Below are 25399 nucleotides of genomic sequence, written 5' to 3' on the forward strand. Positions count from 1 at the left end.
GCGTACCGCGACGAGGGTAGGAAAAACGGAATCGCAGACTCGGATTCGGTAATTTCGCGACGGCACGCGACGACGCGTGTTACGAGGGCAGCGTTCACGGTTTCGTGTCGCTTAAGAGAGGAGGTCTGTTCCCTTCTCATGACTCGGTAAGTTTGTTGTTCCGCGGCGAACCGTCACTTCGCTCCACTCCGCTGTAAAAACTTTCGAGCTTCGATTCAAATCGTCAACGTCTTTCTGTCCTCGAGCTGGTCCGATTTACTGCGATCTCTTTAACTAGACAGCCTCGGAGATAACTCGACGTCGTTCTCCCTTTTAATGGCCCTCGTTCTTCCTCCCCTTTTTTCCGATTCCTGTCCTCGAATTTACCCCCGTCCATCCCCGTCGAGTCCATTAAGCCCCATCCACTGCGAAGAGTCGCAGGGACAGAGACTCTTCCGGGCCTCTCGACGTCGAAATTGCGCTAATTCCGATGATTTACCGGAGCTGGGGGAACTGACCTGTCAGAAAAGACAGATACAAATACACGAGACCGTTCTAATTCGCGGAGAGCACGCGAGGACGCGTGCGTTCCCGACGCGGCATTCATGAACTTTCCACCCCCGACCGCCCTCTTCTGTTTGTTTCCTTCTCGTTCTATTCTTCCTTAATTTATCTTCTAGTAACAGCCGCTCCATGACTTCCTCTGCGTCGCGGAACTTCGTCCCGAAGAAAAATCTGAGGCCAAGTAGACCGAGCGTAACCGCAAGGCGGGGAACGGAAACGGACTTTCTTGCGTGCTCGAGGGAAACGAAAGCGGATCGTCGCGTTCTGGGATACTCTACCCGATTGCTGTGCTAGCATTTTGATTAAACGCGTTTCCTTGCGAGCCGTGGCGTCAGGAAGAGGCTCTTGTGTGCTCGATAAACCCAGATTCATTGCGATTTTTGGCTCGAGAAGACACTCTTGAATTTTAAGATCGCTGTCTGAGTAAACGTGTTTTGTACCACTTCTGATGGTGAAGGAGAATTTGTTGTTATTCTCCGAGGTATCTTCAAGTTGATGTAGCGTTCTGTATTCTTGGGACGTTGTGACGTATATCATCCTGGAAATGTTTTTGAGTTTTGGAATAGCTGATTGAGCGTATTTCTTGGGGAATTGTGATATCACAATAATATCATTTCAGCATACAATTTTTACTTTCTTTTGATATCTAAATTAATATAACTTTGGTATTCATATTTTTTCCTAAATCGTGGTATTAAGTTTGATAGGCAGTCTAGGATACTTGTTGATCTTCAGGTTCTACATCAGCAAGTGACACAACTCACTGTCTACGATTTTCCTCTCAACTGGAGCTTCGTCCGATTAAACGCGTTCCTGGATAAATCATGATGTCATGTTCGGGAACCAGAGCAAGCTTCCCACTGATCTCCAGGTTCTGCGCCACAGAGATGTAACACGGTTCGCTGTCCAATACGTCCCCAAACTCCTGAAGCACTGTCTGATTAAATACATTCCTCATTGAATCACGATGTTGTATTTGATACACGTAGATCGTAGATCTTCAGCTTCTACGTAGCTCAGTGATTTTCTCAAATATCGCCACATAAATACATTTCCTGATGAGTCACAATCCTCTGTTCAATAGAAAGCGTAGGATATAAGATTCTACTCAACTCAGGATTGTTCACACTTTTCTCCAGCTCTAGAATGATCATCCCAGTCTAGAATCATCATCCAAAAAGAAATCTCCTTGAGAATCACAGTGTCCTGTTCGATAGAGAGCGCTCCACATTCAGCTTCTACGCCGACAGAGAGGCGACGCTGCTCATCGGCCACGGTTTTCTGATCGACAGATTCCATGGCAGCGAAGACGCTTCCACGGCATCCGAATAATTCCTGGTAGGACGATCGCGTGGCGAGATGCCTCCAGCTGAACGTGGACACGCGCCGGTTGCGGTGCTCGAGCGAATAGCTTTTGCTGGCGGCGCTGCCACTGGCATTCGCGCTGTCGTTGCTGCTGTCGCTGTTGCTTCGCTCGTTGTCGGCCAGCGGGGAACAATGGGTCGCGACGGCTAGGTCGCCAGGTTCTGCAACACACAATGACACGCAATGATGAACGATGGCCTGGCCTGCTGTGCGTGGATGCGTGCGCGCGCGCGCCAGCGATCCTGGCTCTTGTTAAAACCGTTCAAACGCCTAGTGCGTGAACCGCGCGCTAGCTCCAACCTCTCTCTGTTTCAGCCTTTTTTTACTTCTGAATCAGCTTCCACGTATTGTTCAGGAATTAAAGAGACCTCCCGAGCGCGGCTGAACGATGAGAAATCGGGCTCTAATTCCGCGCGACAATGTCCGCTAACGAGGGCTGGGTATTCCCGATCGTTCAACGAAACATTCCTGCTCTTTGAACTCACTAATTTTCCACCCGTCGGTGTGTGGTAATTCGTCGGTGAATAGTGGAACTTGAGAGTGGCGGCAGTGGGCTCAGCGAAACGGGAAACCGTTGATTGACAATGAAAGAAGAACCTTCGTTCTAGAATTAATCGTAGAAGAATGTGAGATTTATTCACGTTCTGTATTAGTGAAGTAGGGGTAAAAGGTTGCAGGGAAGTTTTCAAAAATTGCAGATTTTATTCATTTAATTCACGTTCTCTATTCATTGCGTTGTTTTCTTCGTACATATTATAATTTCAAACAATTTCTACCATTCTAACCATACAAATATTTCACATTGTCTTTCCATTTCATAGATTATTTTATGAGTGATGTAATACTTGCAATTATATTTAATGTAATTATATAATTTTAACAAACGAACCTCTGTCTGGCGCTGACAGATGAATTTTCAATCAGGTAAAGTTTATCGACATAAGTTACGGTGTAAAAGACTTAATTAATATTGAAACCTGATATAAAAGCAGAATGAAAATTCAGACAGATTTTCAAACTAAAGAGCATGTCAGTTTAAATAGTCTTCATGAAATATTCACCCTGTCTGTATATGCCGATCCTATACTACTGCATGTGTCTATCCAAGCAAGTCATGAATGTCCCATTCGACGTCAGCCGCTGAATCAATCAAATGCTTCGAATTTGTTGATCATAATTTTCAAAAGGATAGATACATCTGCCCATCGACTAATTTTACATCATATCCCACGGTGTGAATGAAAAACCGATATCCCATAAATCCCATATAGTCGTCTGGCGTCCAGGGCACGAAGATCTCCGTGGTCGATCGCAATTTCGGCGATCTCCGATATTGCTACCGGCTCGTTTCGCGCCGTGAGATATTAACGGTGGCGAATACCCTCTCCAACCCCCGGGCGCATCCTCCTGTGTCGTGTACCCCCTCCGGCATATCGAGTACGTCTCCCCGTATTCCCGAATTAACCATACTGAACCGATCTGCGGTGGGTCAAAGTTCTACCGTGGACTGTACGCAATCAGCTGCTAATTGGGAAATGATTGGAACCACCTCCGCCGATGGTATCGTGCCTCTAACTATCCCCAGGCAGGGCATAACCCGTGGTCCCATATAAATGCCCCCATAAATGCTGGAATGATCGCGTACACGCGCGTCGAACCATCGACGGTTCAGCGGACGAGCCGAGCGAGCTCAGTCCGCTTCTATTTCGGTGCTCCTTTATTCAGGGCGTCAGCCCCTCGTTCCCAACACCCCTCTGTCCGGTTGTAATTTCATGAAAGATCAGAGAAGGAGAGTTAAAGAAATTCTTTTGATCTTGGACGAGCCAAAGGGCTCGCTTGGAATGCGTAATCGACATAAATATTTAGCATCGCGACAGCAACGTGAAATATCCTCTGACTCCCGCAATTTTTTTAACCCTCCTCGTCAATAAATGTTTTATGAGGACGCTAATCAAACGAAGGAATCCTCTTTGCTGCCTTCCGACGCTCTGATATTGGAGGATAGTGGTCTTTGAGGAGATTTCGAAGCGTTTAGAGATCGAGGGGTTGGAGAAAAGTTTCCAGCGGATCCTTGAAACGTATTTGTGAAGGTTAGCGAGTTGGGAGTGTGCTTTCGAGGATTCATTGAAAGGATTCGGAGACTTTTCATTCATGGAAAGCAGGGATCCGTGTACCTACATGTTTTCTGTGAGGTAATAAATCAGTTACAAGTAGTTTCCTGTATCACAGACGATCGAGGGGGTGTAACATTTTTAAATTAAACATTTCAAAGTTCAACATTTCCTATAATGTAAATCCTCAAATCACATCGGCTGTGAGCCAGTAAATTTCTCAAACACCGAACAAGTGCTCTCTGAAATTACCCCCATTATTTACTCGCACCTACCCTCCACTCTCAAAGATGGCAACGAGTCTTCAAAGACTCGAGAACTTAACGAAAAAATATTCAGTCCCCCGAAAGTCAACATATCCCACTCATGAATTCATAACGAGGTTCTCCGCGCCCTTTAAAGCAGATTCCAGGCAACGTTGGAGGGGTAAAAGGGAGAGGGGGCGAGAGAATAAGCCTCCCTCGGTGTAGACACGACATTAACCTTCGTTACGCGTGTTTGAATTTCCCAGCGCCGTGGAAAATGCGACGGGAGTTTGTAAAGGGGAGAGTGATAGCGGCTGATCATCGTCTCCCGGTTTCTCTCGCTTCGGCTGGAAAGGAGAGCGCCGTAAAACTAATTGCGGCGGACGCAGCGGTCCTTCCAGCCCCCTCGCTATCGCACCCACCCCTGCGTCCCGTGAGCCAACCGTCCTTAATAGCGTGCGGTTATTACAGAGGAACGACAGGGGGCGCGATTACACGCACCACTTTCCCCTTCGTTCCTATCAACCCCTTCACTCCTAGTTTTCACCTATCTGCCTGAAGGAGAACTTCGTTCATGATCTTGTCACCCCCCATGAGAGGTCGAAGAGCAAAGGCAACACGATTCTCGTGAAAAAATGATGCAGATCGGTCAGAGTGGTAGCATCCTACGGTTTTGAAGGGAGGATCGCATTAAAATACATACGGGCACTCTAAGATATTGCAGTGTTAAATTTGACAGAAGTTTCTGCCACTCGTGGCCGAACATGAATCACCGTGCCGCAATCATTTTAGCGATGGAGCATGTTTCCTTTGTCTCGAGCGGTCCCTGTCGGACGTGTTTTCGCCCCCTGAGTAGGTGAAAATAATATTCCCAGTAAATCTTTGGGGATGGTTCGTGTACTCTTGCAGGATCCGATGGATTACACCAGGCACGTAAAAATCAGCAGCCGAACACATTGGATTGCGCAACTTGCAGCCGCTTTTTTGTACATATAATACCTTTTGTCATGTATACTTTCCTTCAGGTCCAGTCTTGTTTCATGATGTATATCTGTGATAATGTTGTTCGGTCATTCACTTTTTCGTTAGAGGGTCGACTGCTTTTTCGATCTTTCTAAATTATACATTTCAAACATCCATGTCTGAGTAATTTTGTCATCTTCTACTACCTTATCTTATTAATTATTTCTTGTGGCTTTCATATGCAATCGCTCAACCTGAAATGTCTTGTTATGTCAGAGAATGATGTTTCTCAGAAAATTGGGTAAATGAATTTTATTGAAGAACTGAATTTCTTATTTGATGGAAGAGAATTATTCAGAATGATGATTAATTATGTTCGAGGTTCATTTGTTAAGCAGTGATTTAATCTTTTCACAGTCCTCCGCACTCTCTTCTGTCACAATTATTTATTTGCATTATCCGTAGGGATACAGTTCTAAAATCTTGTCGACTGAAGAAAAGGTCCTCGCAGAAACAGTCTTCTTGTTCTTCTCGAATTACTCACTTGAATCGTTTCAGATTGTTCTGACGAACTCATTTATCTTCTTCATTCTCTTGGTACTCGCTTATTACAACTTTAACGTGCTTATTCTGCTTCTACGATGTTCCATGCCAAATACACTCAAGTGTACAACCACGAACTAATTTCCCATCAGAATTCTGCATTATATTTACTAACACGCTGACCGTGTACAAACAAATATAAGTTTATTCAAGTAAAAATATCTCATTATTTAATAATAACGCTTCAACGACCTGCTGTCAATTTCCTTCTTCTAAATGACAAAAGTGTCTTCACTTTGATCGTCATTTTCGATAAGGGCTACATTCCATTCCATTCGCTTCTGTAGAACATCTAGTTAAAATTTGTTCGAATTCGTAACTGGAGGCTTAAACTTTGGTCTAGTTGGTCAGTAATTGCGCAGTTTCACGACAGAGTAGAACAAGTTCTACCTTCTTCCGTATTTCTTCCCCTCAATTTACGTGGATTTCGCTGTGGATTCCGCGGTTACTTTCCAAGAACAGAAGGAGAGCGCTCGGTAAATTGCACCGACGATTATCCGCAAAATTAACTTTAACATTCTGACACGCGTTGGCTCCTTGCTACGCGAGTCATTATTTTTTGCCAAAGCTCCTGGAACTCCAAGTCGACGACGATAATAAACAAACTTTCGCATTCCGTGAGCTTCCCCTGCATTCTCTGACCATGCTCCTGCATATTTATTAAATTTCGGTTCAACTAGAGACAACTCTAATCCAGAATTATTGCGTTGAGTAACGACGATAATCCTAGTAAAATATTTAGTTGGTCAATTAATGCGTGATAAACGAGTACCTGTTTGTGGTAGTATGTGAAGCAGTATTTCCGGGTTAACATAAACATCTTTTAGAAATCTAAAGATATACTCTATTTTCTTTATAACTGAAAGGTTGGGAATACCTAGCAGACTTTATTTAATTAGCCTATTTTAAGAAATATTCTAGTTTCCACTGAAATACTCCTCAGCAACTATAATTATTTCGGGGATATTCATCGAAGCCTTCCGAGAGCCGTACAAATTTATCTCAAATATCCTCTGCCGTCTGCAGCACATTTTCCTCAATATATATCATTCCCAAATCCCTCTGATTCCAATTAAAACGTTCTTTAACCCTCCACAACGGCCTGCAATTTACGCTTCTATAACACAGTCGTCGACGAGCAAATAGATCTACCAATAACTTCAACCGCATACATATATATTACTTTTTTCGCTCTTCCAATTTAGCATATCTCCGTATCCAAATTATCATCCTCGACCATCTGTTCCGAAGCACGCTCGCAGTCGTTCTCGAAAATCTGTCGCGATCTTTCCTCGCGTGGCTGCGATATTTGCGGACGCGGCTCAGGGTTTCATTTGGCCGAAGCAAATCTCTACGACGCCAGCAAGTACGACTAGCAGGATATGAGATTGTAGTGCCAACTGTGCTCACCTCTAACAAGGTTTCACGAGGCTCAATAGATACCGCGGTGGCTGTCGCGACTGCGTGTTCCTAGCGTGCCGTTTCGACGATCAACTCGAGGTTTCCTGTCTATGGGGGTCGCGTCGTAATGCCGAGGGGCTGCTAACGGATATAATCGCGCAGATAACGCCGTTCATTCGCTACACCCTGGGGCGCGTTTAATTGCCCAAATTGATATCGCGTGGCGGCTGAAACGAACCTTCCCAGTCGAGCTCTTACACTCGAGCGCGTTGTTGATCTTTCCGCCAACTTCCAACCCTTTGAACGGTGTTCTCTTGGTAAAATTTATTGAATCCTCGCCGAGTTGCTTTGTTGCTGCCTGGGATTGATACTCCTGAGCCACTATGGTGTCTTGGAACTTAGCGTGGGGTGATCCGGAATTGAATTTGGAACTTTCTTGAGAGCTGGCTTAGGCAGTGGATTTAGGGTGAAGAATTCCGAGGATTCTTGAGAGGTTATCGGAAGAAAATTTACTTCAGATGTTTGCTTCGTTTTGGGAACTTGGGGCCTTAAAAAATAACATTCAACAAAAAAGAATGAATTCTATTGTAAATATTAAATTAAAGAAACTGTAACGAAGAATTGAAGAACAGTTTCAACGAGATCGGCCATTTGGTTGTTGAAAGCGATTGTTCGATTAACAAAATCACTCTCTTTAGAGAACGCATTCGCACGCGAGTGAAGTATTCGAAACTTCGTTAAGAATGTAATCCTGTTCCGTTGATTGCTGCATTATTTCATGTAGTTAGTAGAATGAGCAATTTCTTCGGATTGTTCAAGGGCTGATTTCGCATCGATCAACGTCCACACCGATTTTTCATGGCACGCGGTATTGAACGAAGGCCGATTTAAAACGTTGCGTGCGGAGCAATCATTTTTTGCTACGTCTGAGTAAGGATTGACCAATTTTACTGCCGCGGAAACGTAGCAGGAATGTATGCGAAGCAGTAATTAAAAATAAATTGTCGCACGATCGATTGTACTTCCTGTCGTTCTTTCCTTTATGGAGCTTCGTCACAGAGCCATTTCTTTCGATTCGACGAGCAAACGGGAATATACAACTGTATATACGACTGTGCAATCACGCGAGCAGAGAATTGTTATGTGCAGTATAACAGTGACTTTCGATGTACCACTCGTGGTTGGTATCGTAATTATTAAAACCTATTTTCTTTTTAATACAGTTGGCGTTACACGTGACCTAGGCTGAATAGAAAATTTTACATACACTGTGTTTGACAACAGGTGGGAAAAAAGAGAAGAGGTGATGGTAAAATGAAAAATTCAATCAACTTTAAAACCTCTGGGTACTATTCGTCGATTCTACCCCTACAATCAAAGTACCTTTGGAGTCAAAAGTACATACTGAATGCCCGAAACAAATTCAAACACGAGAAGTCAAATACCTCCTCCAATTTCTATATATCCCTCAGCAATAGAAAAAGTATTCCAAGCCAGGACGAGTTTCCAACAAGGAAGCAAATATCGCTCGGAAATCGTGGCCGCAGAAAAACCGAAATTGATACATTTGAACGCAGTCGTTGTAGTTTAGTGTGAAATATTACCGACGTCGATAGAATCCAATAATATGCAATCTCAAGTTCGGAAGTAACTCCGTCCCTTCGAATCGATACGACGTGCCGTTGCAGGGTCGAGAAGTTCGGGGCGGATAAAAACTGGCGCGCGGTGAAGGTGTTCCGGACAGATGAGACCGACAGCGAGTTCGATAATCAATTTTTATCCTTGGCTATTTTCTAACTTCGTTACGCGTCGACGTCGCGGAACTTCCAACTCGAATGCTTTGCGGATGTAACAAGAGATAGCTTAGTACTTGCTCCTCTCCCCTTCTCTGTCCCCGCCACTTCAGTAGCGTTCTTGTTGCCACTCCTTCTGAATTTCGCTTGGAAACACTTCGAGCTCAAAGAAACAGTCAACTTCTGACGGCACAACGCGACGCACGGCTCGAGGGAAAAATTTATTGGGAATAAACAAACGAGCACGGTTGTTTCTTGGTACGCCTATCAGATTGATAGGGAGCACGATGCAGCGGCCGTATTGCCCTTGCGTAGGTAAGAAACGTAGAGAGACGCTTCGCGGAGCTCCCAATTCGAATATCGATATTCTGAATACACGACGTCTTCGACCGGCATATGCCCGAACGACCACGATAACGACGACGTCCGCGTCTTGGCCACGTGCCTGAATCCCCCAGGGGAAATTCTCGAGTAAACGAAATGCACGCGGCCAGAAATGAATACGAATCGGCGGGATTTTTGCTGAAGAGACCACGTAGATTGCCTACGTGTCATCGCTCGGGTTGATTTACTGGGGCAAATGTTGCATTAACGCGGGATGGAGTAGTTTGGGCTACCATGCCGTCATGGTGTATCACAGTTTGTTTAATGTATGAGGAATAGTGAAACGAAGGTCGGTAAAGTTTACATTCGTAGAGTGTAGTTTTCTTATTTTTATTAAATAACTTCGTGGTGGTTTGGGTTATATCTCATGAATAAATTCACTTTGCTTTCATTTCGAGGATGGAATGAAAGACAGTTGACTTTTATTCAGTTATTATAAAAGGTTATAAAATTATAAAAGGTACTCTTCACTTTAGGGTTTCCTCTTTGAGGTATGCGCATTGAAAGTCGATGGGCACTGTAAATTGATTTATTTGAAGTGAGTTTTCCTTGAAGTGGGTGGTTTTAAAGGAGACAGCCTTATGAGTAAAACAAGAGAAGAGAGTGCTATTCACGTAGGTCCGCAAATGAATCTTGCAGGAAGTAGGTCAAGATAAAGATATATACATAGATGTTCTTTTTAGATTTCTGTGAAAGATACTTTTGTTTCTATCCCTTATCTCAATGAGAATTATGACTATGAACGGTTCAGAAAATCCAACTCAGGTACAGCTCCTGTCATAACTCATTTCTCTAAGTATACACCCCCAAATTATTCGACCTTAGGACCATCCTCCATAGATCACCAACCAAGAAAAAGTATAAAACCCAGTATTTCCTTGTTAGAACAATAACCTTTTACACTACACCCACCGTAACTCCAATTTCCTCCGACACGTTGACTGCACCACCGCTTCAGCGCGCAATCACAGTCACAAAATCGACAAGGCGACATATCCAACATCCCTAAAGGGACCTCAGCGCAAAGGGCTTCAACGGGTGTCTTTTGACCGAGCAAAGCGGCTCGATACAATCGGTATTGAGCCCGACACGAGGAATATTGCTTCCAGCGAACCGAGGGGGCCAGAGGGTTGCCTCGGAATAAGAACGCGTTAATAAATTTGACGGCAACATTACGCGCGAGTCCCGCGCATATTTTAATATTAATTTCGCATTCCGTGAATCACGCCATCGATGCAGTGATCTCGGCTAGCGTAACCTTTCAGGCAACTCCACAAAGGGCCGCGACAACCGTCCTTTTCCCCGAGGAACGCTGATCAAAGGAACGAGCGGGAACAGGGGAGGAACAGGGAACGATATCGGGGCACGAAGCGTAATACGGAAATTTCGCTTCCGGCCAGAGGCGTGCGTGGAACGCGCGCACGACGCCGCCGCCGCCGCCGCACACTGGAAAAGAACTGTGCTGCGGCAAAGGGCCATCGGGATTGGTTGCGCTGGAATTGTCATCAAGGGATACGCCCTGTGGCGCTAAAATATTTCCACCGGCTGATTTCTGCCCCGGCTCTGTCCCATTCTGACCGCGTTCTCCCTTTCCTCTTGGGCTTCCCTTTACATCCGCGCACGTTATTACTGTAGCCGTCCTCTTGTTCCACCCCTGGTCTCTTCTGCCGCGTTATCAACCACTCGTGAACCACTGACGCTGCGATTTCTGCACTTCCTGAACCCTTCCTGTGGGGATAGAAACGCGTGCGTGCATACTGTCACGGTCTTTTGATGCTTTTTAGTGTCCGCCGCTGGAATATGTGGCTTGTGAAATTGGGAGTATTGCGAGCCGATGACTGTGAAACTGTCCAATGCATGGAATTTTTATTTTCTGAGAGTTTGTTAGCGCTTTGAAGAATATAGCTCTCGATAGTTGTTGGTTTGTACTTGGAAATCTTTTAATGGACCACGGAAATACGAGTTTTTGATGAAGATAGGTAGGGTCTTGGACAACAGGTGGGAGAATATCTGAGCAGTGATTCTGCGTGGTTAAAGTAATTTCTTCGATTTCTTGCACTTGTTGAACACTCTGTATACTATTCCGTGAATGTTAATGAATGAAAACTTCCCTGAACTGGGAAAAATGTGTGGTACTCGACTTTCTTTCAATATACTCTTTCGTAGTACCGCCTAAGTAGAATTATCCAGTATATGGTCAGACACGCGCCAAGAGTTCGTACTGCGGACATATTCGCAACTCCCAGTTATTAGAGGTAATTATAGTAGCTCATTCCACTATTTACCGTAATATTTAACCACTCCTTTAACGTCACGAAAGAACCATTAATTATTTCTCAGTTCCCTCGACTAAAGTTTCACAAGGAAGGAAACTATTACAGGATGTTTTATTCCAGAGCTTTGACTGAATGTTGACTTCAATTGCAACAAGTGAAACAGCCTAAAATATGTGATACTTCAGTCCCCGTCTAGCAGAAATTCCAAGTACCGGTATCAATTTTAACTCGTTTACTTCCTGCAACGAACTTTTCCCCGAGTAACCGTTCTTAGGACAACTTTTGTCGCAAGACTCTTTGATGAATAATTCCGCGGCGCCATTCTCTACTTATGTTGACGTTTCATCACCCCTTTATTCATTTTTCACGGGGCACGGAGCGAACGGTGCGTGCATCGTGACGGCAGTCGCTTCCGCGCGACCGTTCGCCCGGGATGAAAGTTTAAATCCTTGATAAAGCAGCGGAACGGTGTAATAAGAAACTCGCCTGAGGGTGGGAGAAAAAGGAGAGTTCGCGCCACTTTTCCGTGCTTCTTGCATAATTCGCAATTTCGGAGTTTCGGCGGAGGGGTGTTAATTAAGCCAGCAATCTGTTCCCTCGTTACCCGTTCCAGAAGCAACACAGCTGACGCCCCCGCGACATCGCTCAACTTTCCGTCTAACATTAAATACATCGTATTTCGCTTAGGCCGGCCGAGCGACTCGTCGAAACGAATTTAATGAAACGGATCGCTACTCGGTTAGCCGCTCCCCTAACGATCCCCTCCTGGTTAATTAACGCGCCTCGATATCGCATTCTTCGCGACATTCCTCTCGTCCTGAAAGCCGTCCGGCCTCTCGAAAACTCGCTCGCGGTTAAATTACAGAAATTCTCGTGAAAATCGTTTTTTTTCTGATGGTTGTTTTTATTCCCCTCGAAATACTTCAGTCCGTCGGTGAGAGCAGCGGCGAGGGAGGGAAAAGTTTTAATGCGCGTTCGAGCGTGCTGCGCGAATCGAAAAACGAGCTTCACGCGTGTGCAGGCGCGTGTATCGAGCGAAAATGCGACCCTGGATGGCCGATCGGTAGAATTGACGGCGAAACTAGTCGAACAGCCTGTAATTACGCGTACATCGGTGACCGTGTCGCTGTTGTTTCACTCGCTTCACTGAGTTTTCGTTTCGGCCCGCGCAATCGGCCGCGAATTCACGCCGCGACGCCGCGACACGCGTCGCTGATCCCGATAAAGCCCTTGCGACGCTATGCCCGCGATAATTAATTAACTCTCGTCGCCTGGCGGACGAAAGTTGGAACGAGCCGAGCACGCGGCACAATGCAAGGCAGACGCGACCGAACTTTCATCGGGAAGTTTGATTCGAAGCGTGGAAAATTATTAACCGCCTGAACGACAACCCTCGAACTCTGTTTGGGATGCGTGGTAATTGTATAATAACTCGACAAATTCGTGTGAATTTGAAAATATGCTGCCTGCAGACATTTTTTTTTCAGCAGAAATATGAAATTTCTTTCTGGAGAGAAAAGATAGTTATTATGTTATAACTTCCGCTTCTTTTTACAGGAAAATCATTTGGATTTTTTGAGTTTGTGCGTAATGAAAGAATAATAGTAAATCCTGGAAAAAGAATTTCCTTACTGAATGAATACGTCAAGTGGATAGGGTCGCTATGTGGGCAGACATATGTGTGTATATAACCTGCTGTAATAAACGTTAGTTTGAATATTGAAATTTCCATTGAAAAAATTTATTACGATTTCCGTAACCTTTATGTAAAAATTTTCAAATATTCAAATATTCAAATTTTCAAATATTTAAATTTTCAAATATTCAAATTTTCAATAACTGAATTTTCTTACAATCTCACTCTTTCAACAGCTTTTCTGGCAGATAAAATAGATTGCGCACAGTATATAATCTGTTCCAAACAGATTATTCACCATTCTCCTCACAACACAAAAAGCTCTGTCCCACACTTCTTAACACTCTCGACGTTGAAACAATCCAGAAACCTTAATGAACCACGAAAAGAATACTCGAGGCTCTGCTAATACACCCTCAACCCAGAGACCACTCTAGCAAAGTCGATCCGAAGGCAAGTCTCCAAACGAAATCCCTGTTAGCCGCGATAATAAAAAAGGCAGCTACTTCGCGTCACAAGCCTCCAGAATAATTTCAAGCAGCCGTCCATTTTCACCCGGTGGACGGGGCCAAAAAGAGTGGATCTCGAGCGAGGCTCTCTAAAACGGTCAGACCACGTGGCAGGTCTGTGCCGCTGGCGTATCGTGTCCTAGCTTCCTCTTTTCCATCGGCGTTGCACCCTTCCCTGCATCAGCCGTTCTCTGCCTCTATTTTGCAATACATGCACGGTGCTCCACGTCAGCACTAGCACCCTGCCTGCCGGATGCAAGAACCCTCCTCCTCCCCCCTCCAACCCCTCCGCACCTCCTTCGTCCCTCGGGGCCTCTGCGGCCTCTACTCCTCTCTTCTCTCTTCCATGCATACGGTCGACCTCGATGCAGCTGCAGTCACGGGCGCCGCTGCAGCTGCTGCCAGATCCTACCGTGGATCGGCTCGATGCTGGCTGCTGGCACCGATGCTGTTACCGGACTCGTTTCGACCTCTCGTCAGGCGAAAACGAAATTGTCCGTCACGCTCACCTCGCCGTTCTATCGACGCCTATGGATGGATCGGTGGCATAGAGATGCCTCGAGTGTCGAAAACATTTCTCTGGGAATATCGATGGGAGGATGGCTTGTTTGGGGGGTATCAGAGGCAGGAGTAATTAGCGAAGTTGGTTGACTCGCGCGTGATACTGTAAGAGGAGGATTTTTTGTGAATCTGTGCTGTAGTTTGTGGGATGAGGTATTCTGGAAGTAGGTTGATGTGAACGGTGAATCAAGTTCAGAATTCTATGGGTATTTTGTAGCTTGTAATTGCGTTACAGGGGGTGAGGGTTGTAGTCGGCGTGTTTGATGAGTAATCGAAGCGAGTGTTGCGAGAACAACGAATAGTCAAAGTTCCCACGTATCCCTCAGAATTGATGACTCAGTCCAAGCACTCGGTTATTTACTAAGATAATTGGGAATACGAAACGATGGCGCGAAGACAAGAAGAAGATTAATGATGATGGAACTGCGCCCCACCTTCCCGCGAAACGCTTCTTAGAACAAAAATTCATCATCCCTGCTACTAATTGAACCTCAAAATTACTTGAGAAGTTCTCAGAGCTTTCTTCCTCGCCGTAATAAACGAAAGGACAAAACTGCATTATTAATGCTAATACTTTAAGAAGAATTCTCTACATCTTCGTTAATATCTTGCATAATCCCCAGTAATTCTTGTAACTGATCCATTCCTCCTGCAAACTTCATTAAAGACCATCGTTCCTGCGGCCCAATACGCAAAAATGACACCCAAGATTACGCTTAACGAATACCTACGTGATCTAATTACCAGTTGCGAAACCTTAATGTGGGGTACATTAAACGGTGTAAAAGCACCGCGTCGGACCAGTTATAACCAGGATAGAACGCGGAAAGCGGACGTGTAAAAAGAGATTCTAATACTGAGGGTTCCGGGATCTAATCGAGTTCAAGGCCATTTGCCCGAGGCTGGCATTCTCGAGGTAGTTTCCTCGAGGATCTCGGTCAATGGTGTAGCTTGGTTTTCGGGAATGCTCGCAGCTGAGCGGGGGTGGGCGCGAGTGGATAATGGAGTTCTCAAGTTCCAGTAAACGCGAGGACAAAACCGTAACGGTGGAAGTTCGGTAACGGTATCGGCTTCAAAGGAACTATCGCATCGATAAGAACGCTTCATAACGAGTGCCCGACAAGGACAGACTAATTAACCAGCGTAAAGGAGCTTCACAATCGACGAGCTCCACCGTTCTCGAACGAGGAACGCGTTCCGCTCGCGGTTTTAATTAGAAATACATTGCGAATACGGGTTTGACGATATCCCCGATTCCTCCCACGCAAAGGAGGCAATTCTATTTCCTGCATTTATCTCCTGTACGTCGACGATGAATTCTCGGCGAATTTCGTGAAACAACCTCCACCGAGGGGAGACGCAAGAGGAACAAAAGGAGCTTGCAGAGGAGAGAGGGCTTTCATCAGCTCGTGAGCGGCTTGACGTGGAGACGCGCGAACCGAATTCCCGTTTTCGCAGCATTCGCAACGGACCGCGGTGGTGGTAAGAATATTTCATAACTAGCAGGAGTGAATTGCGGTAATGGATTCTGCGCGAACCCGCTATTTTACTATTCATTCGGTCGTCCGCGATATTATCAAATTATACGAGTTTACGCTCCGTTGGAAACGAAGGGTCGCGTAATCAATTTTAATCTCGGTGTCCGACTTCTTGAATAGCGCTCCTCTGTTTTTTTAACCGCCCACCTTTTGGCTTGTTTAAAGTGGATTCCGGAACGCTCGTGTCGAGAGCTGTGGCGTAACTTCTCGACTGAGAGTTAGCAAATTGTCCTACTCCGTCTTGTTGAGACTTCTGCCGCGAAGAGTTAGATTCAAACTAGGAAGATGAGAGAAAATGAATTCTACAGGTTGTTTCAAACTTCTGCTTGCATCAGCGGTCGACGGAGTTCGCGTGCGTTGATGGATGAGCGTTAGAGAAATTGCTGGGACCAGCTACTTTGGCTGATCAGAGACGGAGTTATTTCCCTTAAACCAACCTCTGTGGTACAAAGTGCAGTCCTTCTACAAAGTTATAAACCACAATTTCAATCGATGCATTGACGCTAGCTCACACTTCTATACCCTCGAATTTCTCAATCATACTCCAATCATACAGGACCTATTTTTGCATGGCGGCCTCGCATTGACACATACTACTGCTATTATCAATATTACTTAATACTACTGAAATTTTTCGAAACTTGAAATTTAATTAACTAGAGAGACTAAAGCTAAAAAATTGTATTATTAAAACATCTCTGTACAAAGGAGTAATCTCATACACCGTATTCCTATATAAAAATAATCTTACAACAAGAAACAAAGAAAAATTGTTGATAGCAACCCCGCGAGTTTCGGGTAGAAAAGGGATCATCCATTCCCGGATCAAGCTCGAAACCCGGATCCCCTCGTCCTCAGAGGCAAACAAATCTCGACGATCGATACATTCAGGTCACCGAGAGTCTTCGATATTCAAAAATGGCTGTCGCCCGCGAGCATAAACTCCCATTCAATAAATTCGCGCGGCCGACAGAGTACCGGGCGCGAGAGGAGCAGCCATCCATCGCGGCGGGGAATCATATCGGCGCGAAATCCACGCGGCGGCCCGTGTATCGACTATAATGCGACGCTGAACGATCCTGTAGTCGGCGGTGTTGGTAGCATGCAGTGTTCCGCGATAATGTCGGGACTCGGTGACATAAAAGGTGAAGAGCAAAGAGGAGGAGGCGAGTGGAGGAGCGTAAATAGAAAACGAGAGAGACGTAGGGAAGGAGGAGAGCACACGGGTGGTGAAAGAGTGAGTCGAGGGGGTTGGGGGGATGGATGGAGGTGGATGGGTCGAATGGGTGGATGGGCGCTAGAGCGTAACCTGATATAGCTGCCAGCAAGCTGCCGTAGACCGGTATCGTATCCTCCTGCCCCTCTTCTCTCGCCTCCATCTCCCACCCCGTGCCACCTACCCCCCTTCCAACCTCCACCCTTCCTCCGACTGCATACGCTTCCTAGAGATGCACGGTTACCCAGGAATATTCCCTACGTAAATGCAGCGTCGATGTTTTCTCAGCGTCGAGGCCTCTCGACAGTTCCGTTCCTCTACCTCCATCCTTCCCTCCCTCCCTCCTCTTATACTTCGGTTCCTTTTCTCTTTCTCTGCCGCTTTCCCTTCTTTCCTCCAGCAGCCGCCTTTTTATTCGCTGATCCAGAATACAGCAGCTGTTACACCGGCAGCCCGCCTGATAGGGCGACTGTTCGATATTCCCCGAGACAATCGCAGATCCTCCGCCTTAAAACCGAGTGTAGGCGTATGCTGAACGCCGGGATCGAATCGAATATCGTTTTGTTGCGCGGCCAATCTCGGATGGAATCGCGTTGCCCTTTATCCTGCTGAATTTCGCGCGCCCCTCTCGCCCTGGGGAGGGTAAGGACGACGATGAGTCGCCCGTTGCGGAGGTGGGGAACCGAGATCCCTGTTATGAATCGATGTATTCGAATCGACGGAGATTCCTTGGAACGCTTGCCTCGACGGTGGATGTTTAATTCTATCTTACAGCAGGTACTCGCGGAGCCGGAGTAAAACGTTTTACAACTTTGGGATGAAAATTTATAGGGCGAAGTTTCCATCGTGCTGAACTCCAGAGAATTGGCCGATACGATTTCTTCGTTCAGCGAGTTATTACCCCGAAATTTTGACAAACGGAGCAAATTCCATCCCTAGGGTTCCGATTGATAATCCTGTGGTCGCGGCAGACCGCGTGGGCGTCGGATGTCCCAGCGTCGGGAACGAATTGACATTCGGAGGCACGACTTTTCGGGCCACTGCGGGGAAACGCCTCTGGTACTATCACCCACTGCCACAGATTCGTCGCCCTTCCCTTAGGGCGGCCCCATCCTCTTCCTTCTCTTTCACCGACTCGCTTCCGGCGCGGTAATCACGGAAACGGGATTTGAAATTCGAGTTCCCGCTAATGGCCAGCGACACCCGTCCACAAGTCGCGCGGTAATCGGATCGACGTGGCTCGTTCGAGAGCATTTCTCCATTTTCATTCGTTTTTCTAGCCTCCCCGTCAGCCAGGATCCTCCAGCTTGTGACAGGAAACGAAACAAGGTCGCGTGGATCCTCCCCTCTGCAGAGGCCAACGAGATTCTTTCCGCCACTCGACCTCCATGTCCCAGTTCTAATTCCGCCCTTTGTGTCTCCATTATCTTCTCCGTTTTTAAGCCAGTGAGCTGAATAAAGCGCATTTGGTGCAACTTCTGGTAATCCGAAGCCCATGGGAGGAGATTGATGCTGTTTATGCTGATCGTAGCTGTTTGGTACTGATACTGCTGAAGCACAGGTAAGTTCTTTGCTATTTCTTTTGACTTTGTACGTGGAGCGTTATAGTTTCATATTTGGGAGTCATTATCTCAGGCAATTTTTTTCGAATAGATAGTCCTTCTTTTATTGCGATTTTTACCATCTTCCCTTCATGTATCCCTAGATTTAATAGATGACCCACATGAAACGCTTAACTAAAAGTGTCCCGGGGGTCAGTTCTCTTGAAATACAGTAAATTGGATTTAAAATCCTCCTCGAAACAACCACTAGATACAGAGATAATCGCCTGGAAAGATTAAACCAGGACACCCCGTACGTCCTGTCCGCCGAACTGTGTGAACTCCTGTGGTCATGTTTGATTGATGACTCTTTGGGTCGGCCGTGGAGCCAGGGTACAAGGTATCCAGAAATTCCAAAGTTCCTGGGTAATGAATTTCCACAGCCACCGCTCTATTTGACTGCACGGCCAAGTCGCGCATTGCATCTTCACTAGTCGATTCGTGGAAAAGTAGTGCTACAGGCATCCGCACAATAAACCCAACCTCACCGAAATCCCGACACAACGAGTACATTAGCAAAATTGGACTCGGTCGTTCCCCTTCTTCTAGCTTCCTCTTGATTAACTCGAAGCGAGGAAGCCAAACGATCGTAGCGGGTGACGGTAAATTAATGCATTAATTAATTAGAAGTCGCAGAGACAAATCCGATGTGTCGTGCTGGCTGGATCATATTCATGACACGACTGACGGACAATCCCATACAGCTGTCCGAAGGTTACCTCGAAATTGTGCTGGCCTGTGTGAATCTGTCCACGGAATCGGGTGATTTCTAGTTGATTCGCATGTTACGCTCGGACAGCGTGGATGCCACCTGTCTTCTCTAACGAGTCTACACGCGAGAACGCGCACAGTGGTTCGTGTCATTGATCATTAAGCCGTCCCGAGGGTGGGACGAGATTTTTGGTACCCCGTTATTACTTACGGTTTATTTCCTTCATATTTTTTCGAATTTTTTTTTTTTATGTGTTATGTCACTAGTATTCTTCGATATAAACGTCAGATAGAAAAGTGGATGAGATGAGGTACAGAAGAATGTAGGAGTTCTTCGAGTAATCCAGTTTTATGGCAACCAACTTTTGTTTCTTGCAACTCAATATTTTTAGTAGTAAGATGTCTGGTAGTTTATTTTTTTAATAGAGATGCCTCTCAAGTTTAATTTTTGTTAGACACTCGTCTGAAATTGCTCTTTATTCATATTTTTCTTCACTTTATAGCGCTCCTCGTCCTTGTTTTTATTCGACATTCTATCTACCTATTTTATCTTTTCGCCTTCTGTTTCTCTTCTCTTACATACTCCACACCAATGTAGCTCGTTTTCGGGTTTGAATATCAATTTTTAAATTTTTAAATTTTCAAATTTTCAAATTTTCAAATTTATAAAGTTGTTTACTCGTTACAGTTTGCACGACAAATATATCGCTCACAATTTGGCGTCACAAAATTAGCAGAGGCCCCCACATTATCGTTTGACATCAGTAGATTACAGTCGCTAATGTGAAGTTATCACACATGCAGATGTAAATTCGTGTCTACATGCACATTGGACCAGAATCAAGTGAGCCGTCCGTGCACTCTATTCAAACTCAATTCTTTCGTTCACTACACAAATTTTCTCCCAATCGATGGTACTTTATATCCACCCACCTGACACAAAGTCCCCCTCTACTCCTCTACCCTAATTGACCACTGTTCCAAATCTCGCAGCAAATTTTTCGCTCGAGAACGTCCAATTAAAAAAAGGGAATATACATTCGCGCCTGGACGAATTATCGCGACTCAGCAAACCTAACCGTTCCCACCACTGCAAATAACCATGCGCGTGGGTGTGCATCGGTCAGAACGACGAGCTGATGCGTTCTACACGCATGGTGAGGAACGAACGGAATCATAAATGTCTGATCTCTGTGTGACACGACTGCGGGAATGGGAACGAGTCGTGACATTGCGAGAAGGTATCCACGGGGCTACATTATGGGAAGGGAATGAAGAGGGAGGTTGGGGTTCAGCCGACGGAGAAATTTATGCCGTCCCCGTGATGGGATTTGACGGCGTAGACGTGGATTTTCAGCGTCGAATCGCCAGCAGGAAATGCAACCGCGGAGAGAACCTCCGTTGCCATTGTTTCGTTGCCATCGCTACTTGCATTACGTAATTCCCAGAGCTTGATACTTCTCTTCTTACGCGCAAAGGCGTCCCTGTTTCTCCTAGCTTGCGTAACTGCGAGATTTTCGCATTCTTCTGTAAATTGTCGGGATTATTTCCGAGTCCTCGATAGAGGAGATATTTGACGCTTACCGAGAGAGACTGTTGCACAATTCTTCTACTATTGTATGAGCTTAATCGGAAAATTTTGTTGGATTTTTCAGGCAGTATTTTATTAAAATTGAACATCGTTCTAAATTCGATGGAATATCTCTGCATTTTTGAGTAGGTAAGTTTTAGTTAACGTATAATTTGCAAAGCCATCAGGTAATTAACTTTTTTATATTTCTGTAATAAAAAACTGGCGATATTCAGGAGATTTATAAAATATTTTTCGATCTCTCTTTCCAATCTCTATCCCATCGTTGACATTGTTTTTTATCATGTATGGTACGCGTCAAAACATAGCCATTATTTTGCATTCCCATGACACGTATCCTCTGATGTTTTGTTAGAAAATCTATTCCCACAGGAAATTCTGCATGCGTATCAATAGAATAGTTACTATTTTTGTACCAGTATATTGATTTTTCCTATCGAATTACAAGTCCTCCATTCGAACATAGACGCAGTTTCAAATAACTCAACATCTTCTGCTCGATTAACATATCGATCGCTCTGTAATCCTTATTTAAAGCACACACGGACCTAATTGAAATCCAAAACCTACTCTAGTGTAATCAATAACGCATCATCGGCTTTTTAAGGTCACTCGGATCTCTAGTATCCTTCCCATCAACCAACACCAGCCCCGGTAACTCTTTGATCGTGCTGCTTTACATTTTATGGTCCACCACCGACGCCCTATATCTCGGCCTCGTCTAACCGAATATGCATCCGCGTCCATCAAGCGTACACAGAGATAGCGTTAACAAGCTGTATATAAACGATGGCCCAGAGACCCGATCTGCTTGCTAACATCAAAGGGGCTCTGGTCCACGGTGTGTTTCCTGCTCTCAGGCCATCAGGACGCGTCGGTCGTTCGAATCGAGGCCCGAGGAGGGGGATGGTGTCCAGAGCGGGCAGCACCCCCAAGGCGAGGGGAGGTAACGACGACGTAATCGTCTGAGGGCGAAAGGAGAATACCGAAGGTGGCTCGGTAACGCGCGGAAAGGTTTCGACGAGGCCGGGGGCAATGTTTCTGACCGCCAATCAGTCGGTTGGCCGATGATCACGGATGGGCTTCGTGCCACGTCAGTGAAAATCGCTACCAATCCTGTCGACGATTCAAAGGGGGAACTTTCCAAGTTGCGGTTATTGCGACCGATCGATCGACGCCGGTAACCGTGTATAGCTTATGGGGCAGAGCGGGAGAAAGAGCGAGGAGAAGGAGAAACGGTATGTTGCAACACTCCTGGCCCACTACCTTCCACTCTTATCCTCGACCTCCGAATTTCTCCTCTTCTCCGCCTATCTATCTCGCTTCGCCCCGAAGGGACAATGGAACACTGTTCCTGGGGGAATATCAGAGGATAGGAGTAGCGGTGCTTCTCCGGCAGCCGGCGATGTAGCCACCCGGCCATTGGCCAGCGGTGAGAGAGCACTTCCTGTTAGCCTCGACCCTCGTCCGCAACCAGCCGCAGGCCGCAAGCCTCGGCTCCTGCGAGCCGTAACCTCTAACCTCACGCTGTTCGGCCTGACCTCCTGCCGACAGCGTAATTGTTTAGAAACCCCTTGATCTGTAATTTCAGCGCCCGGCCTTCTCTCTACACGAAACATCGTTAACATGGCTCACCCTTCTCCTCCCCCCTCCTTCTCTATCACCCCCACCCCCCTCTTTCTCTCTCTCTATGTGTCCTTCCCTTGCTCTGTTTCTTGTCCTCCAAGAGAGACTCTGACGCCTTGCCTGAGACTCTGTCTTACTTCCTCGTCTTCAGCCTTTCTCTGTCTCGTACTCTGCCACCCCAGTCGATATTCCGCGCATGCACGCAGTACCTACCACCTTGTACTGTGAACAACTACGAGTAGAAAGTTTGTGCACGATGGAAGGGGTGCAAAAACCAATGTGTCGTCATGCGAAAGGGCGCGCTTGATTGCGGTGTCTCCCTTGGAGAGGGAGATTCACTCGCGACTACGTTAGGTTCGTGATTATAGTTTGATGGGGTCACTGAGATTGGAGTTGTTTGGCTTGGATTGTTGGCAGGGGGATTTCGAACGCTGGACCGCGTGATGTTGTGGCTTGGAGTTAGCGGTGACTTTTGTTTTTCTGTGTAGGATTAAGTTAATCCGGAAATTTTGCTCATTCTTTTTAGGTTGGAGATTATCGACTGTGATTTATCACTTGGGGAAAAAAGGAAGCTGACTGGCAGTAGATATATAGGGGTTCATAACGTATGTGACCTTGGTTAGTGGTTGACAGAGGTCACGCAAATGAAGAAGAGTTCATGTAAATATTTAGTTTGCTTGACCTTGTTCTTGAGTTATGGTTATTGTTATTTTTATACTGCAACCACTATTGATAACAGCTTAGCGTGTTAGAGAGTTACTAGACAAGAGATTATTTGAAGTTTCTTTTTTTATTAAAAATCCAAAAACCAAGTTTATGGATTTTTGCTATTGTTTTCCGACCAAATGCTACAATTTTGCAGTATAAATGAACTGCCACCTGTTATCTCAACATCTCTGAAATCGTGAATGTGAAGGAAAAATTTGCTTAACAAAGTTACGCTATCGGGCAATGAAGGACCCTTTGAAGTCCTTAGATATAAGAACCCCCCTTACTTCTATGAATATTTGTTGCTTTGTGATGTAACAGAGTCTCTACACCGGAGTAGAAGGACGCACATAACGAATTCCCTGCAGCTAGACTTTCAAATTTCTCTGGACCCTCGTACGCTTTGCCTTTATATACCTTTGCTACTTTTTCCTATTTAGGAGAGCCTGGGTAACCGCAGGCGCCTAATTCGACTCATTAGTATGTATAACTTGGCTAAGTAACAAAGGAATTTAAAGCTAACTATGGTGGGCCTGGTCTAACAGTTACTTGATTTTGTCAGAAAAGTTTCTATTACAGCTTAAAATGAAATATATACAATGTGCCTCGGAATGTCAGGTCTATTAGACAGGGAACAATAGAGAATGCCGAGAAGAACATTGTTGGCTCAATAAACGCATGTCTGTACTAGTGCTCCTTTAAAGCATTAAAGCTTCAAACATTATGAATAATGAGACGTGATTTCCTGACCATATTTACAAGAATAATGCGTCCATTATTATTAATTGTTATTACAGTTTAAATGTCTGCACGGCATAGCATACTATTCCCATCAAATATACGATATCTCACTAAAAATTGTATTAAAATCTCCCGCTGCTATTATTATTCCTCACTACAAGTCCTTGCAATATTTAATCTTCATGTATAACCAACCCAAAAAATAATAATCTTTGTAAAGCCGACTATTTTTGAAAACTGACACTCGTCTACTAGCATCTAATATCCCGAAAGCCTCTTGCAACTGCTCAAAGTTCGATTGGAAAATTGTTTGCAACTTCCCCGAACAAAGGTATAGCTAACATCCCCAGTCACTTTGCATCTCATTACTACCATCGTCGAGTGTATGCAAATCTGAAGATATTTCGGCGAAGACGTCGGTTTCTGACCCTCGAGGAAGCCCAGCTTAACTACCCAGTCACTCAGTAGCCCTGAAGGACTTCAGAAAAATTTGGCTCGAGAAACTGACGTCTTCGACGAGAGAATTCACTGGGAATCCTACTTACGATTTCCTCCAGCTTGGAGCAGCCTTTCCTCGCGGTGCAGGCTAGCGCGACGATCACGCCGCCTCCGAACATCAGCAAGAGGAACACCGCCAACTTCCATCCGTGATCCCTCTGGGGGATGAGCTTCTTGGCGCTGGGCAGCTTGGCGACCTCTGTCGTTGAGACGCCAAGACGGGACGCCTTCACCAGGATCGTCCTGAGTCGCCTGGACGCCTTCTCGCACGCCATTTTCGTTGGGTTGCTCTTCGAGGAGGACCTCGACTTCACGTGCACGTGATCCATCCTTGACTCACGTGTTTAAACGACGCGTGCTGAGGAACGAGGACACCTACGCGAGGGCATAACAATGGCCCTTGAAGATAATACTTGACAGTAGTGTAAATGGAACTGGTTCAAAGTCTTTATGATCCTTTCACACTTGCTACTTTCACTAGCAAGAATTCATAATTCTCTGTCTCATCGAAAGGACAGGTTCTAATAATAGGATAAGCTGTTTGCGTCTTTCGTAAGATCTTCCTTGCCTTTTCCTCGTGGAATCCAATCCGAATCAGCGATAGTTCACCTCTTTCTACGGAAGAGCCTCTTTGTCTTGTCACTATAAGTGGCACAGATAAACTGCGCAGGATTTAGTCGACTGTACTCCCAGTAGATCCTCTTTTCACTCGCACCCAGCGATCATTCACGCGTATCAATCACATAGAAGAGTCTCTATCTTCTCCCGAAGCGATCACT

At 45.6% G+C, this 25399-nt stretch overlaps 1 protein-coding gene across 1 annotated transcript; it reads right to left on the bottom strand.

Moving 5' to 3' along the window:
• Nucleotides 1-1914: 1914 nt before the first annotated feature.
• Nucleotides 1915-24949, bottom strand: LOC143182898 (uncharacterized). Its single transcript, XM_076384217.1, has 2 exons — nt 24668-24949; nt 1915-2069 (listed from the first exon to the last, which is right to left on the bottom strand). The coding sequence occupies exons 1-2, from the start codon at nt 24947-24949 to the stop codon at nt 2055-2057; spliced, it is 297 nt and encodes a 98-aa protein (XP_076240332.1). The 3' UTR covers nt 1915-2054.
• Nucleotides 24950-25399: the final 450 nt, after the last annotated feature.

This window comes from Calliopsis andreniformis, chromosome 9, assembly GCF_051401765.1.
Source record: "Calliopsis andreniformis isolate RMS-2024a chromosome 9, iyCalAndr_principal, whole genome shotgun sequence".
NCBI lineage: Eukaryota > Metazoa > Arthropoda > Insecta > Hymenoptera > Andrenidae > Calliopsis > Calliopsis andreniformis.